The sequence below is a fragment of the Chrysochloris asiatica genome, unplaced genomic scaffold (assembly GCF_000296735.1).
Source record: "Chrysochloris asiatica unplaced genomic scaffold, ChrAsi1.0 scaffold00051, whole genome shotgun sequence".
NCBI lineage: Eukaryota > Metazoa > Chordata > Mammalia > Afrosoricida > Chrysochloridae > Chrysochloris > Chrysochloris asiatica.
The window spans coordinates 6,354,782-6,371,995 of NW_006408569.1; the positions used below are offsets into that span (position 1 = coordinate 6,354,782).

Below are 17,214 nucleotides of genomic sequence, written 5' to 3' on the forward strand. Positions count from 1 at the left end.
GCCAACATGCCCACACAACCCCACACACCACACCAATAGGGCTCCATGATGCCTGCCGGCTCACCCCGAGGTTGACCCGGTGACCCAGATTCCCAGTAGTCACCTTACTTTCATTTGTTGCAGCCCCCACCCCCACCCCTCATCCCATACTGCCGAGTGGGATGGACCAGGGATTTATTTCCCCATCGACTTCATCGGGAAGCCACAAAGGGCAGAGCGTGAAAAGAGAGACAGCAGACAGAAGCCCCGAGCCAGGTTTTCGGTTTGCAAGTGTTTTTGACTCCACAGCCTGTTTGCTTAAAAAAATGAAACATCAACGGCAGCCAGAATACACACCCAAATGCGGAAAAAGTAAAGGCAAATATCAAAGAAACCACACAATACCATGTCCCCAACAAAACCAAAAAATCCAAATGCAAAACCCCTCAACTTTATATAGATATATATTTTTGTTGTTTTTTTTTTGTTGTTTTTGTTTTGTTTTGTTTTTTTGAAAAAGGGCGAACAACTGTTCAAAACCAACTGGGCAGTATGGTGGGGGTGGGAGCAGTCCTACAGAAGGGGGTCTAGAACATCCCCCTGAGAACAAAGAACAAACACAATACAAAGAAAATAACCACCAAATGCTCCTACACAGGTCAGGAGCCGCCAGAGAACAGATTGTCCCATCCTCAAACTGGCTGTTATTGTGTGTGTGTGTTTTGTTTTTTTGTCTTGTTTTCCATTTTCTTCTTTTGTTGTAGTTTTAGCACCTGTACAATAAAACTGTACCATCTCCAACCAGAGCCAGCCACAGTGAGGCCCTCTTGCCTTTAGATGGCACATACTCTCTACAAGGATTGTTCGGAAAAATAGCAATTGATAGAAAAATAAGAACAGGAGTGAAGAAGACAACGCCACGGAGGAGGCGGGGCTGGAGAAGCTGCCAAGCTCCTCCCTCCTGTGCTCTCCGCTCTGAGCCCAGTCTCTGAATGAGCCCAGCTCGCTGCAGGCCCAGAGGCAGGAGGGAGGCCTGCAGGCATTAGTGGAGCCCGGGTTGGAGACAAATCTCTTGCCTAGGAAACAACGGAGGCCTGGATTTCACATCTGGCAGTCAGTCCCAAAGCCCTCTCCAGATTCCAAAGGAGACTGGGGGCCGAGGGAGGAGATAGAGGAGCGGGCTCTGCTAGTTTGGGAAAGGCTGAGAGCTGGGTGCTGAGAAGCTTGGTATCTAGAGAGGGTGGGGCCAGGGTGGGGTGGGGTGGGGCTTCAGGGGGGAAAGCTGTGGGAACCAACCCATATTGTGCACTCTGAGTAGGGGGGAAAGCAGTGAAGAGGGGGCACCTGATCCATCAGACCCATTCTCCACTCTTCCTTTATTAGAGAATTAACCTCTCACCCCACAATCCTCTTGGCTCCCCACCCTCTAAGACCCCCCCCAAACACACGCATTTCAAGAGAGCAGGGCTGCCACAAATGGGGGCAGGGGGGAGAGGAAAACCAGAAAAAAACAAACAAACAACAATGGGGGAAGCACCAAAGCCTCAGGATGGACCCCAACCCCCAAGCCCTAGGCCAGCACCAGCTAGCTTCATGAGTCATACTCCAGGTCCACCCCTACCCCACCCCCCAGTCACTTTGTCAGAGGGAAAGAGCAGCTCCAGAGGAACAGAAAGAAGGGAAAGAAGTCCCTCAACATAACCAAGTTGTCTCAAATCATCACAGTGATACAGACTTATCAGAAACCAATGAAACAATACAAATTAAATACTAATAAAATAAATACTATGAAAGACAGAAGAACACAGGGGAACGGAGGGGCGTTGTTCAAAGATTTGGGCTTTTCTCATTTCTCCTCAGGACAGGCCCAGGTTTGGTCTTGGTCATACACAGGGAGGCTGGTCCAAAGGACCCTAGCCGCCTCCAACCACCCCTGGGATCTCTTGTCCTCAGACGTGGGGTTCAACTTTCCACCTCTATCACCAACCACAGCAACAATGACGTTGACAGGGAGATGAAAACTAATTGTAACCCCCCTCAAAAAACAACAAAAAAAATCCAGTCACTAATGCTGGCATTTGATAAGGCGGCTTCTTGTTGGTCCAGATTATTGCCTCATTCTGCAGTCTGGTGCTCGGTGGGTGAGGGAGACATGGGAGGCAGGGGGGAGGGCATACTCTGGAGGAGAAAGGAGAACAGGGAGGAGTGGTTCCCCGTCAACTGCTCCAGGACTGGAATTCCACCTCAGACCCTAGCAGCCTGAGCAGCTCGGGCTCATACCGCACCAGCTCCACAGTCTCAGAGGAGCCTGCCAGGGATCTGTCATCCAGGCCTCCAGGTCTCTCTGCAGGGGTCAGCAGCTGACTCGAAGCTACCTGCCCGTAGAATTCTGCCTTGGGCAAGGTGGCGATTTCAAAGTGCGGGAATCGAGCCTGAAAGATCCTTGAGGACAGCTTCAGCCTCTTCAGAACATCTGTAAAGAGGAACCAGTTGCAGGGCCTAGAAAAGGCAAGAATAGGAGTTAGGGCCCCTGGGCTTGAACCCACTGGGCCATGATGCTAGTCTGGCCACGCATCTCCATCTCCCACCCCTGAACCACACCCACTGCCAATCCAGTCAATTCAGACTCACGGCGACCCTATAGAGAGTAGAACCACTCCATGGTGGTGGTTATGTGCCGCGGAGTCAGTTCCAACCCATGGCGACCCCGTACAGGGTTTCCGAGGCTGTGTATCTTTACGGGAGCAGAAAGCCTCATGTTTCTCCCGCGGAACGGCTGGTAGTTTCGAACTGCTGACCCTGAGGTTCGCAGTCCGATTGGTAACCACTATGCTACCAGAGCATAGGGCAGTCTTTATGGGGGCAGAGGACCCCATCTTTGTCCTGCAGAGCAGCTGGCAGGTTTGACCCACCAGCCTTTCAGTTAGCAGTGGAGCGCTTTGACCACGGCATCACCAGGACTCGTCCTTGGGTGTCTTTGCTGTATTTTCTCCTGTCCCCTCCAATGCCTGGCCCAGCTTTTGCCAAAATGGCTATCACTCAACTTATGCCTGACCTGCTCCAAAGACAGGGGGTGGGAAGGAAATGCGAGCTTTCCCAGAACCCACAACTCTTCCCCACTTCCCCAAGATGTCGCCAGTACCCGGTGACCTGGGATTGACCATCTGCTGCCACCCCGCTGCTCCCCCTTCCCTCTTCTCACTCCTATTTCCCATGCCTTCTGGTTCTCCGGGTCTTCCCCAGCTGAGGGGAGCCGTGGAGAAAGGCCTAAATTGCGGGTAATCCAAAAGGCATTTCTCTTTGGCTCTGGAATGCATTAGACAAGTTTTTTCTCGGGTGGCGGCGGCGGCACCATCATTTCTGCCCAAGCTCACATTACAGGCCGACTTTGCTGAGTGTACCCAACTGGGCAGCAGCCTGGGGACAGCTAGCAGGGGTACTGGGGAGGCCGGTCAGGGGCCAAACTCTAGCTCTGGTAAACCAGGAAGGGGGTGATGGAGAAATGCTACCTCCCTCCCCCCCCCCTCCTTCCTCCTGCTTCATTTACAGGGTTTCCCTCCTGCCCGAGTCCCTGCTGCCACCACCTCTGGCCTGGACTCTGTTGGATCAGTCTTTAAACTGGTTCCCTCAGCTAACACTTACTCTTCTGCATCCCCCACCTCTCCTCATCAGATCCTCTCTGTTACTATTAGTTTTCTACAAACAAAATCTGACCTTCTTCCTCTCTCCCTCCACAGCTTTCAGTGGCTCCCCAGTACCTCCAAAAAACTCCAGATTCTTTAGCCTGATATGAAACAAGACCTTCTAAGTGTGACTCCATTTGACCTCGTCAGCCCAATCTCCACTCTGTAACACACACGTACACTGTACCCCTCACCTCACCAAGTGCCAGCCATTTGACCCAACACCACCCACTACTTTCAGAATATACCAGGCACTCGAGGGCCCCAGTGCCTTTGCTCATGCCATGCCCTCCACTTTTCTCTCCTTTTGGGCCCAGGTCAGTTGTCATACCACCAGTGAAGCCTCCTCCCAATGTGAGAGATTGCTCATCCCATCTTCTATGGTCTCCTGGCACCTGAGACCCTGCTGCAAGGGTAACAGAGCCCCTATCGACCAGGATGCAATCAGGGCTTGGGGTGAAGTGGGGCTTTTTGGTTTCAGACAACACTGTTTTGAACTGCTTTTTACAATGAGCATGTGTTCGTTTCCTAATAAGTCTCCGTAGAACATTTTGTTTTTGATTCTAGTTAATTGTGTGCTGCTCTGGCTCCTCCACCAGACTGTTGTGGAGTCTTTAAAGGCCAGAGTTGTGGTTTGGTCATCTGGGTTTGACCTGATGCAGCTGCTCAAGACATGTTTATGGAACCAAACTCTCTGTACAGCACCTAAAACTTCTACTCAGACCCACAATCCTTCTCCTTAAAATGCACTATTTCTCCCAAATGACAGCAACCTCTGTCATCTCAAATAATCAGGGAATAGAGTGTTCTGAAAGGGACCATCAATGCCATCTATTTGGACTATCATTTTCAAAAAAAGAAAAGATAAAATCCTGGAACAAAAATATGGATGATGAGAACGCAGCCTTGCTTTGATGATTCAGAAGGTACTTCTGAACCCCACAGGGTCTCAGAGCCATCATTCTACACTCCTAGCCCCCCCCTTGCTCCCCCCTTGAAGAACATAAATTTTCCCATCATGCCACAGCTGTGGGGGAGAGCAGCTTCAGAATTTACTGTCGTTGTCAGGAAAACCTGCAAACCAGCTTTGCCAATCCTCTCCACTAAAACCGTGCTTGCTTGCTGGGTGGCACACCAGCCCCTGGTTGCCCTGAGTGCTGCCTGTGCCTAAAGCAGACTGCCCTGACCCTTTTACTGCCCGGGGCCCAAGATCTGGTTTCAGAGAAGGCGATGCTGAATACTTTGGAGGAATTAATTAACTGTGCAATACTATAGCCCAGAGGCCCTCCCCTGCCCACAGGGATCAGCTTATGCCCAGAAGAATAAGGACCAAAAGCCCTGAAACTTGACTCCTACGAGTGTCATCATATGGGCTATTTTTACTCGTATCAGGCCCTGGGGTAAGGGATGCAAAGAAACCTTTGTCTAGTGGTCCGAGGTGTAAACTGAGGTCTCATCTGAATGGTTCCTAACCCATATTTCCACCCCACATCATGTGCCCTTCAGGACATTTCACTTAAAAAAAAAAAAAAAAAAAAGAGGATCCGATACCTTTTCCACTAGATATCAGAGAATCATCCTTCCTACAATTGTGTGCAAAGGTATTTGAAATAGGCGAAGATGGAGGTAAGAAGACAATACTTACTAATGAAGCTAAGAACAAAAGGCCAATCCATGCTGACATTCTCTTCACCAGCGTGTCCCCCCACACCGATCATACGAGAAGAACCACAAATGGAACTGAAACTGGGTTCGTTTCATATGAAGTGCCAAGTATAGAGTCCCTGAAAATGGGTGATCCCTGTTACAACAGACATGGTGAGCGGAGACCACAGCAGATGCCACCATCTTGCCAACATGAAGATACCAAGCTGTGATGACTTAAACACCTGAGTGGCCCCCCCAGCTATGGGAACCATATGTCCCAGCTTTTCCAAGAATTTCAATCTTAAATATTCTGTCTGACTGTCCCCAGAAACCACAAAAATGTTCCAAAGAGTCTAATAGTTCATCAGTCCAAATATCTTCCAGCTCATTTCTTATACCCAGGAACCAAAACCAAAACTAACCCCCATGCCATCGAGTCGATTCCGACCCGGAACAACACATAACAAAAAACAAAAAAACCCTGAGAGTGAATCTTCATTTCCGGTCCAGGAAATGCTATACAGTCAGTCGGCCTAGAGCCCACAGACTCTTTTGTGAACATAAGTAATCCGGGCAGGAAGTCATGCTGGTCTTTGTCATAGATGAGCTTCCTATGCGCCTGTGCTCCTTCTCTGGGTCTTCAGCTTCCGCCTGGAGCACTCCACCCTTCCTTGGGAGGCGGGCCAGGGGTTGCCAGGATCTCGGTGCTTTGTCCCTGTAGATTTCTTAGACACTTACCCGCGGGACACTGACACTTGGAGGTTGTAGCATGGGAGAAGAGGCTTGTCTGAGAGTTCAAACATGAAATCATCCTCTTCCACATCATCTCCTTCTTGATCGGAGCTCCCAGGAGGATTGTGCAGGAGGTCACAGGCAAACCCGTCTTTTTCCTCTGTAAGGAGAGAGCACATCGGGAGTTTAGACTTTGCTGACAAAACTGAAGAAATGTTACGACATAAAGGGGTATGCAGGGCAGTGACTGGGAGACGACAAACAACAAGCCTACAGACCCTTGGTCAGGGTCAAGTTCTTACTGCTTCCATGGCTCACATCCTTGGGAGGGGCGTGTGAAAGTTCTAGTCTTGGAAGAAAGCTATTTTGTAGCCAGAGGTTCACTAGACTCCTCCCTCCTCTAATTGGAACATGCACGGGGACATGACGGATTAGCTGTTCACAGCTGTTGAAGATTGGAGCCCAACGAGATCTTATGAGTGTCAAGAGCCAGGTAAAAATCCTGCCCTCTGCTTGCTGAAGCCTTCCCAAACTCCCCTAGTGCCTGCTGGGATTCCTTAGGAGCCTGGAAGGATCTCAGATGGTTTCCTTCCTCAGCCACATGTTTGGTTGTGACCTATTTCATTCTACCCCAACCTTCTTCCCTAGCTTTCCCCAAGCTGCGAGGCAGGTGCTTCCCTCAGTCTTCAACCTCTGGCCCAATGGGACAAATGCGAGGTGACTACCATCCATAAAGTCATGCTGCTCTTCCTCGAAAGTACAACTTGAGCTAGAGGCTCAAGGCCCAGGAGATAGCAGCTACCTCACAAATTCAGTGTGCATCGCAGGGGCAGAGCCACCAGATCTGGTCCTTCTCGCGTGTCACCAGATGAAGTGACAAAGCAAGGGAGAAGAAAGAAACTTAAAAGTACGAAGTCAAAAAGCCCCCAAAAGTGTGGAGCGGTAGAAGGCTATTGAGGGATAGCTTTGGCCAATCAGTGTTGAATCTCTTGGTGTAGGCCAGTGAGTTCTGCCTATGGGGAAAGGATGGGCTAAGGTTGTGACTAAAAGAAAGCTAACAACAGGTGAAGAAGGGATAAAACTCTACTGGGTTCGTCCTGTCTTTTTGCGAAGGATCAGTAAAACCCAAACCAAATCCCACATTTGAGCCACACAGTCAAGGGTTGGAAGAAAACCACTTAAAGCTTACCCAACACAGAACTGCTGTAAAAGTCCCAGGAGAGTCCAGGGTCACCCTCTGTCCGGCCCTGGAGATCTGAGAGGTGATCTGATGAAGGAAGAGAAGCCATGAGACCCAGAAGATGAGCTGGAGGAGAACTCTAGCAGCAACATTGGCATGTGGGGCCAGGAGAGTGGGCGAAGGGAAGGAAGGACCATGAGGGGCCTGGAGTGGCCAGAGAGATGCTTCCTGCTCTCAACCAGAGGTTGTAAGCCAGTAGCTGGGAGTCAAATCTCGCCCATTGGGGATTTGGCCGGTATTTTAAAACCAAAAACTTTCATTAAATCCCTACATTTTAAAATTGGGAGGTTATACATAAGAATCCAGATTTCCTACTTTTCTAGAAAAAATATCAGATAATACTGCATCCAAATTCCTGCATGTCAAAAGTTGGCTGAAGGGACAGGTGATACGTACTCTCTCCAATTCACCAGTCCCCACCAAGTGGCTTCTCTTGACTGTTCAAAGGCAGTTCGGTCTGTGCCCCCTGCTTTCAGTGCGATAGGGAAGGACTTGCTAGCAAAATCCTAGGCCTAGTCCATTAGCTGAATCCAGTACTCATATCTCCACCCGCGAACTCTCCCATTTAAACTTCAATATACCCACCACTGGAGTCCTGGTGTGGCACTGAGGGTTAATGCGCTGGACTGTAAAGTCAGTTTGAACTGCAAGGTCGGCGGTTTCAAGCCCACCAGTTGTTCCTCGGAAGCCCTATACAGGATCGCTATGGGTCAGAACCGACCTGATGGCACTTAACAACAACAACAATATACCTCCTACCATCGAGTTGATTCGGACCCCTAGAGACCCTATGTACGTTTTCCAAGACTGTAAGGCTTATGGGAGTAGACAGCATTGTCTTTCTCTGGTGGAGCAGCCTGTGGGTTTGAACTGCACAGGGTTTCCAAGGCCATAAATCTTTATAGGAGCACAAAGCCTCTTCTTTCACCCACGGAGTGGCTTATGATTAGCAGTCCAGTACTTATCCTACAGTGCCCCCAGGGCTCCTAAAAGTAAGTATGTTATTGTTGTGAGTTGGTTCTGACCCATAGCAACCCTGTGTAAGGTTTCCAAGGAGTGGCTGGTGAGCTTGAACCACTGACCTTGCGGTTCAAACTGACCTTGCAGTCCAGCACATTAACCCGCATTAACCTCCATTAACCTCCAAAGTATGTTGTTGTTGTTATGTGCCTTGGAGTCGGTTCCGACTCATAGCAACCCTGCACAGGGTTTCCGAGGCTATAAATCTTTACGGGAGCAAAAAGCCCCCTCTTTCTCCCGCAGAACAGCTGGTAGTTTCCAGCTGCTGACCGTGAGATAAGCAGCCCGATTTGCAACCACTACGTTACCAGAGCTCCTTGAAGTAAGTGTTAAGTATGGGTATTTCCTTCAGTGTCACTTTTGACAACCCTGGGGGAAATGGTCAGCTTTATCCTCATAGAAACTTTTCACTTCTACCCCTAGGTATAGACCCCAAAGAACCAAAAGCAGATGTTCAAATCCAAACTTGTACAGCAATGCTCACTGCAGAACTTACTACTCACAGTAGCCCAAAGGTGGAAACAATGGACTCACGTGTCCGTGAACACATGATGAGAAAGCAAAACGCAGTCTATACATACAACGGGATATAAGCCATAAAAAGGAATAAAGGACCCAAACATGCTGGCTGAACCTTGAACACATTACACTAAGTGGAATTTTCAGAACAGGTAAATCCATAGAGCCAGGAAGTAGGCTGGTGGTTGCCAGAGGCTGGGTGCAGGGGGAAATGGAAAGTGACTGCTTACTGGGCACGTGGTTTCCTTTAGGGGTGATGACAACTTCTGGGCCTAGATAGAGGTGAAGGTTGCACAACACTGTGAATGTACGAAATGCCACTCAACTGTACACTTTTAAGAGGCTTGCAATGGTAAATTTTGTAATGTGTACTTGAACACAAGAAAAAAATAACAGAAAACACTTTTGCTTACTTGAGCTGAGGTCAGACTTCATTAGCCTCCTTGTTTCTTGGCTCAGCGCCATCTAGTGGAGCCGTTTCACCTCACGGCCTCATGTGAGCAGAAGGGCCCACTGATTTTCCTGGCAAATCCAACTGTGTCACCTGTGAGGTGCTGCTGACTTAGCTGTCCCCAGCTCTCGAATGGCACCAATAGGATAGGGGAAAGTCCAAAGGGCACCGGTGAGGCCAGGGTGCCCACTGAACACTCAATCCCAGGAGGAAGTTGGCAGTTACTGTTACAGGAGGTGGAACTAGTTTCCACCAATTGAAAGCGCTGTGGCACCCCAATATAGCTTCCCTTGGGGGCACACATCCTAGCGACAAGAATATCTATCAGCTGTGTCGAGCTGCTGAAAGAACTCATTTCATAGCAACCTTCTAGAAGATGAAGGGTTTCTCCTGGTAAGAAAAGACAGCTAGAGAGAAGCTTTCAACGCAATAGCTGAGCACCCAGACTGGAAAAACTTCAGTAGTGTAGGTTAGGTCTTTTGTGCATTCCATGAAAAAAAGAAAAGCAAAGAAAACCCAAGCTCCACCTCTGAGGTCATACTGCCAGCTTCTGTGTTCTGCTGTATGTAACCTGTACCACTTAGAGAGTTGGAGGCAGTTTCTTCCAGAAGCAAATGCAAGTTAGGTACATGTCTACTCGCTGGCTCTAGCCCTGTGCTAGGTGTCATGGGAGATAAAGGAATGAGTTTGTTCGCTCCCAAACAGTGGGTCCCATCTCTCTGTTGCTCATCGGTGTCTCCCTGGCACCTAAGCTCAGCACCTGTCACATGGTAAGAGCTTAATAAATACATGGGAATGGAAGAAGATGAGAAGGAGGGGAGGGAGGGAGAGAGGGAGGGAAGGGGGAGAAGAAAGAAAGTGTGCTATTTGCTTAAGCAGCCGTGCTGCAACATACACATTCAAATGATTGTCATTCCCTTCAGAGGTCCCAGGGAGATTTCCTCACAGGGCAGCTCTAGTTCACCACATTCTTGGGGCTCCTCTCAAGGAATCACCTTAGAGCTCCCCAGCACATTCCCTTAACTCTCTTCACTGTTTGCAACTCTTGGTCGCTTGCAGGTGCATTTGCCTTTTTGAGACAGCTGAATGCTAACTGGCATGAGCAAAGATGCTAACGGTGTAGCAGGGCCATGAAGAAGCACACAGGAGGAGCGCCAGGATTTGCTTGATGTCGCAGCTTCAATCCCCATGTTCTCATACATGTTCACGAACAACACTCAGGATGGACACTGACTTTCCTTTGCTCCACTTTCACACATTCCCCTCCTCCTTGCTCAAGCCCCTAAGTCCTTTCTTACTCTGACCTTCAGAAAGTACCACTGGCCTAGCAAATGTCACTCCTAGGCATCTCCCCCAAAGACTTGAAAGCAGGGAGTTAAACAGTTTCTTGTATACACCAATGTCCATTGCAGTACTATTCACAACAGCCACAAAGTGGAAACAACCCAAGTGTCCAGCAGTGGATGAATGGATAGACAAAATTCAGTCCATACATGCACCGGAAGATTACTCAGCCATGCCATAAGAGAAATGGAATCCTCATACATGCAACAGTATGGGTGGACCTTGAAAACATCATGCCGAGCCACATAAGTCAGTCACCAAAGGATAACTATCATAAGAATTCATGAATATGAAATATCGACAACAGGAAATCCAGAGACCCAGAAAGCAGATTAGAGGGGACTAAGGGCTGCGGGAGAGGAGGATGGGGAGTTATTGCTGAATGGGTACAGAGTTTCTGTTTGGAGGTGAAGAAGAAGTTCGGGAACTAGGTTGTGGTGATGGCCGCCACTGAACTGTACACTTATTATACATGGTTTAAAGGCAAATTCTGTTAGTTCTATTTTACCATAAAACATAACAATTTAAGAAAAAACAAAGCCTACACCATCATGGGAGTCCTGGTGTGGTGCTGCGGGTTAATGCACTGGACTGACCGCAAGGTCGATTTGATCCTCAAGGTTGGTGGTTCAAGCTCACCAGCCAGCCACTCCTTGAAACCCCTATACAGGGTTGCTATGGGTCAGAACTGACTCAACAGCACTTAGCAACCACAACATACCATAATGAGATACCACTTCATGCCCACTGGTGGGGGGTGGGGTGGGGGATTGTGTACCGCCTAGTCAGTTCTGAGTCATAGTGACCCTGTATACGGTTTCCAAGGCTGTGAGCCTTTATGGGAGCAGAAAGCCTCATCTTTCTCCTGAGGAGCTGCTGGTAGATTTGAACTGCTGACCTTGTGGTTAGCTGCCCAACACATAATCCACTATGCTCCCAGGATTCCTTTCATGCCTACTAGGTTGGCTATAATAAACAAGACGGACAATAGCAAGACAAGTGTTGGTGGGAAAGTGGAGAAACAGAAATCCTCATATACTGCTTGTGGAAATGTCCAATGGTGCAGCCACTGGAGAAACCAGTTTTGCTGTTCCTCAAATTGTTCAACAGAGAACTACCATATAACCCAGAAAGTCTACTCTGAGCTATGTGGCCAAGAGAAAGTAAAAGAATTACTGAAAAACTAACTACATGAACACCGTGTTCACAACGGCAAATTTGTAGTAGCCTAAAAGTAGAAACCAGCCCAAATGCCCACTAATGGGTGAACAGATACACAAAATGGGGTTTGCCCAACAATGGAATATGATCCAGCCTCAACCAGGAATCACATACTGATTGATTTACCCACTACAACGTGAGCGGGCCTTGAAAACATGCTGAGCGAAGGGAGTTAGTCACAAAGGAATAAATGCTCCCTGATCACCCAACTCCTATGAGGTACAGAGAATGGACTACTGCAAAGAGACAGAAAGCAGTGGTTTCCAGGGGCTGAGACAAGGGGGCGAGAAGAGGTCACAACTTATTGGGCATGAGGTTTCCTTCCAGAGATTCAAAAGGTATGGAACTACACCCCACACAGCACTGAGAACGCACTCAATGAATGTTTGCTTGAAAATGGTGATTTTTACCTTAATCACAAACGTCTGACAAAGAAGTTCCCTCAGGGAGTCACCGTGGACACAGAATCTCTTCACCTCTATGTGAGCATCAGTGCCCCGGCCGGCCCCCTGCAGTCACAATGTTCTTTACTTCCTAGGGTCCCACCCAAGTAAGTCATCAGCTGAGGGATGTACGAGAAGAAAGAAACCAGAAGTCCTCTTGGACATGGTGTCACATGGCAGAGGTCTTAGACAGGCAAAACAAACCCCTGTGGTTCGGGGGTAAATTGGTAACCAACCCTTTCATCAGTGGAGGAAAAGCAGTCATGGTACTTCCTTGGACGCCTCAAAGTAAACTACAGCAACTCATCCTCACCCTACATTCTCCACTCTGCCCCTTCCCCCCCACCCCCCACATACACGAGGAGGAAGTCTCCTTTTGGCTAAGTATGTTATTGTTGTTGTTAAGTGCCATCGAGTACGTTCCGACTCATAGGGATCCTGTATAGGGTTTCCGAGGAGCAGCTGGTGGCTTTCAACTGCCCACCTTGTGGTTCCCAGTCCAGTGCTGATCCTACAGTGCCACACCAGGAGTCCAGTTGTAATTCAGCCCAAGGGAGAGGCCTTTCAAAGGCTGCTCCGAGGGGCTGGCTGGATGTTGGGTGCTCCAAGCCCCGAGAGTGAGGGTGAGGTTGAAAGGGGTTACTGTCTGGTCTCCATATTCCACATAGCCCAGGACTGTAACAAAACCCCAAAGCAAACTCACTACCATCGAGTCCATCTGGACTCACAGTGACCCTATAGGGCACAATAGAACTTCTCTATAGGGTTTCCGAGACTGTCAATCTTTATGGAAGCGACTGGGGGGTTTGAGCAACTGAACTTGTGGTTAGCAGCCTAATGCTTAATCCATGGTGCCACCAGGGTTCCTTTGGATCTAACAGATGCTCACTAAACGCTTGGTAACTGAATGGATAAATGAATGAATGAATGAATGAACAAATGAAGGAAAGCCGTTCCATCCTTTATAATCACAGGAGAAATGGCCTCACTTTAAGCAAACCTAGTATCTTAAAAATCCACATTTACAAGCTGCATGAATTACCAGCATCTTCTGCTTTAGAAAAGGGTATCTGGAAACTCAGACATTGCTATGTGTTTTTAAAAAGAAGATTTGATTTCCAAAAGACTCTTCCCAAACAGGGGCCTTGCACAAAGCCAGGACAGCAGGCCCAGGCCCAGGCCCAGGCCCAGGCCTATGTGCCTGCTCACCTGCTCTGCCTGCAGAAAATGGAGCCCTTTGAACCCCACAAGGCCTCGCCTTCATTTTCCACCCAGTGGGATCGCCACTAGGGGAGGAAGAGGACCATTAATCTATGGAGGGTCTGGTCAGGCAAATGCTCAGGGATGAAAAGCAAAAAAAAAATTTTAAGTACCTCAGCCAGACAGGCCAGGTTGAAAAACAAAACCACCACCCAGAAGCCCACACAAGTATGTCCATGTGTAGGGCTTGCTGGAGAGGTGGGGTGGTGGAGGAAGATATCCCCAACATGTTCCTTGTGGTCGCTATCCCACTGGCTCTTTGAGATTTGTGTGTGTGCGTGTGCACATATGTTGAGACTGGCAGGGCAGGGATAAGACAGAGGGAAATCATTGGTTTAAGGCATCCAAAAACAATCCCAGTGTACTGGCCCTGCATCCCACAATACATCCTTTGGGCTCCAGTCCCGCTCCCCAGAGCTGGCTGAGGCCCTGAAGCTCAGGCAAGGTCTAACTTGCTACACTTTCCCCTAACAGCCAGCCAGAGCTCTGCCTTTAATCAAAACAAAACAAAACACAAACCAGTTGCCACCTCTGACTCATGACAACTCCATGTGTGTCAGAGTAGAACTAGGCTCCATATGGTTTTCAATGGCCGATTTTTCAGAGAATCACCACTCCTTTCTTCCAACGGGCCTCGAGGTGGACGCTACCCTCCAACCTTTCGATTGGTAGCTGAGTGTTTGAACCATTTGCACCACCTTGGGACTCCTCTGCCGTTAATACTTGCTTGGAAAAGAGGGGGTTCAGTCTATAACAGCCTATTCAGGCACCAAATGAAACTACAGCTTCATGCGAAGTACAAGAATTAAGAAACATCTTCTCTTTATTCTGGAGTCCCCGAGTGGTGCAAACAGCTAAGTGCTCGACTGCTAACTCAAAGGCTTACATTCAAGTGCATCCAGAAGTACCTAAAAAGGAAGGGGCCTGGTGATTCACTTCCAAAAATATTAGCCATTGACAACCCTCTGGTGCGCAGCTCTACTCTGGCACACCATGAGTTGGAACTGATTCAACAGAAATGAGTTTTTTGGCTTCTCTTTATTCTGTGGCACAGACTGGCATTTGAGTTGGTTAAAGAGGCATCAAAGAGCACACTAGTAGTTGGGATGAGTTAACAGAAATAAGGAGAAGACAGAAAAAAAAGTGTTTGTGTGTAATTTTTTAACTACTTAAAATGGTTTCCACCTTCAAACTCCTTAGGGATTTTGGAGACGGGAACACGGAAGAAAAGAGTTCATCAGCTTGCTAACTAACATGTTCAGAAGTCACTTTATCTGGGCCCCAAAGAGTCCCAGGACTGCACGACAGTGATCTTTAGCCCAAAGGGCCACATGAATTAGACCATTTTTTCAAAACCCAGAGCCTTTGTCTAAGTGAGATGCTCTGGATATTCACTTTTGCCAAAATTTCCTGGGAACCAAGTCAAGTGTAGGTAACGATATGTGTATGACTATCAGGGAGTGTGGATATGTGTCTGGTATGTGTGGGGGGGGCCATGAGTTGTGCACACTCCATCTACCTACCCCAGTGATGGGACCACAAGTGGCACAGGACAAAAATGACTATCTGGGCACCCCACAGCAGCTCCGCCCTGCAAGGACACAAGCCTAGGAATGTGCAGGTGGGAAAAGGACCAGGCGAGGGAGAGGCTGGGCCAGGCTCTGAGGGCCTGAGGGCTGTACATGCACCTCCAGGGCTTACTTGATTAGAGCGAAACTGGATGAAGGGCGGGCTGAACAGGAGACAAACCCTGCCCCTCAGCCACCTCCATCGCTCCTTCTCAGCTTTTATGAGTATACAGACGGCACTTGGAGTCTGGTCCTCCTTCCATTAAGACCTCTAGTTCTGATGGCTTTCTCTTTCTTCCTCCGTCCTCAGCTACTTAGTTATTAACCTTTGTTCGATAAACAAATGAGCCCTGGTTGGGAGCCCAGAACTTTATCTCTGAGGAGTGTGGGCTTGGGACAAACTGAGGCTAAAACCCTAGTGGGAGGAGGGAATAGTTTGGTCCAAATCCTTAGTGGTGATAGCTCCCTATTCTGGAGGCTTCCATCCACCATGAACCTTCTAAGGAAGACCAGAGAGTCCTCTCCCAGCTGCTCCGTTATGCGCAGGCAGTCAGAAGTAACTGCTAGAGCAAGGGCCAAGCTGTGATGTCACAAAGGAAACTTTTTTTTTTTTCAATTCGGAGGTCAAGTCTGAGGAGATTCCTACTGAGCATGCCCAAACTAGACTCCCCTCCTCCCCTCCTCCCCCCTGCACAACTCAGTAGAGCTATCTAACTGCAGACAAACAGCTGCTGTCCACTAATGAGAAAATAAATGCATGTTGGCTTGTGACCCTTGCCATGGGCCTGAGCACCACACACGTTTCCAAAGGAGGTAGGTGAGGGAGGAAGAGAAGCCAAGGGTGAGAAGAGGGATGCTGGGATGTAGAGGGAAGTGGACGTTACCACAGCAAGGGCAGTGAGGAACAGAGCTTCGGGAGAGATCTCCGAGAGGCTTCCTTTTGATCATAAACCAGGAGAAAGTGCAAATCCAAAAGCAAAACGCTAAGTCCCACTTCTTTGTAACTCACATCTCATGCAAAAGCAGTTATGGGGTTAATCCCACCAGGAGGCCTCTTTCAGAGACTAAGCTATGAAATTCATCCCCATGGGGGACCAGGGCCCATGTGGACACTCACAGCAAGGGGATAAAGAGGAAGTAGACCTTGGGGTTTTTTAAAGTGCATAGATATTTCTGAGGAACTAGAAGGAAAGCATGCAAAGAGATAGCCCTTGTGGGGACCATCTCAGACTGGAAGGAGATCAAGACCATCCCCTTTCCAGGTGTGCAGGAATCAGCCAACAGTTCCAAGGCTGGAGGCTTCAAGTCTGGGTCATGCTTACCACTGAGGAAGCGCTTCATGGTGTCGCTGCTGGCCAGCTTCATGGCTGTCTGGCCCGAATAGGTGGCCAGAGTGGGATCAGCCCCATAGGACAGCAAGAGCCAGATGGTCTCCAGGTTGTCGTTTACCACCGCATCATGAACAGGCCTGCAGAGGTGATATGAGGTGAGGACAGCAGGGACCAAGTGGGAACCGAGAGTCTATGCTCCAGGCCACCTCTTCATCCGAGAAAAGGGAGACGCCCAGGGTGACCCCAGTGTAAGGTGGGTAAGACTTAGGGCAGGGAACCACCTCTAGCCTTGTCCCCCAACTGCCATCTCCCCACATCTTTCTCTTCTCTCTAGGCCTCTTTTTCCTCCCTCCACTCCTCTGGCTCTTGGCCACCTTTGGAGGCATCTTCAGAGTACAATATAGCTCCATGGCGGTTTTGAACACAATGGGTCTTTGACCAAGAACAGAGTTCAAGCAGATGCTGCGGGTTGTGGAGAGCGGGTTTGAACTTAAGGAACCAGGAGCAGAGATGAGTAAAGCAGTTCCACACACCAGGCAGTGGCCAAGCAGAGTTTGCATCCCTTGGCCCAGGCCTTCCTACTTGGAATGCAGTTCATGCCTCTATTTTGCTCAAGAAGCAAGCCCTCTCTGACTGAGCACAGGAGAATGGGTTCAACTGCTTTAAGATGTTGTTGCTGTTGTTATGTGCCATCGAGTCGGTTCCGACCCATAGCGACCCTGTATAGGGTTTCCGAGGGTGTAAATCTTTACGGGAGTAGAAAGCCTCATCTTTCT

At 48.9% G+C, this 17,214-nt stretch overlaps 1 protein-coding gene across 1 annotated transcript in view; it reads right to left on the bottom strand.

Annotated features, from left to right (window-relative positions):
- Positions 1-2,195: 2,195 nt before the first annotated feature.
- Positions 2,196-17,214, bottom strand: part of BCORL1 (BCL6 corepressor-like 1) — a 61,917-nt gene continuing 46,898 nt past the window's right edge. The window contains exons 9-12 of the mRNA XM_006862833.1: positions 16,430-16,575; positions 7,231-7,308; positions 6,048-6,201; positions 2,196-2,478 (exon numbers count right to left, since the gene is read on the bottom strand). Of these exons, the coding sequence (XP_006862895.1) occupies positions 2,196-2,478; positions 6,048-6,201; positions 7,231-7,308; positions 16,430-16,575 (661 nt within the window). The remainder of the gene's footprint in view (positions 2,479-6,047; positions 6,202-7,230; positions 7,309-16,429; positions 16,576-17,214) is intronic.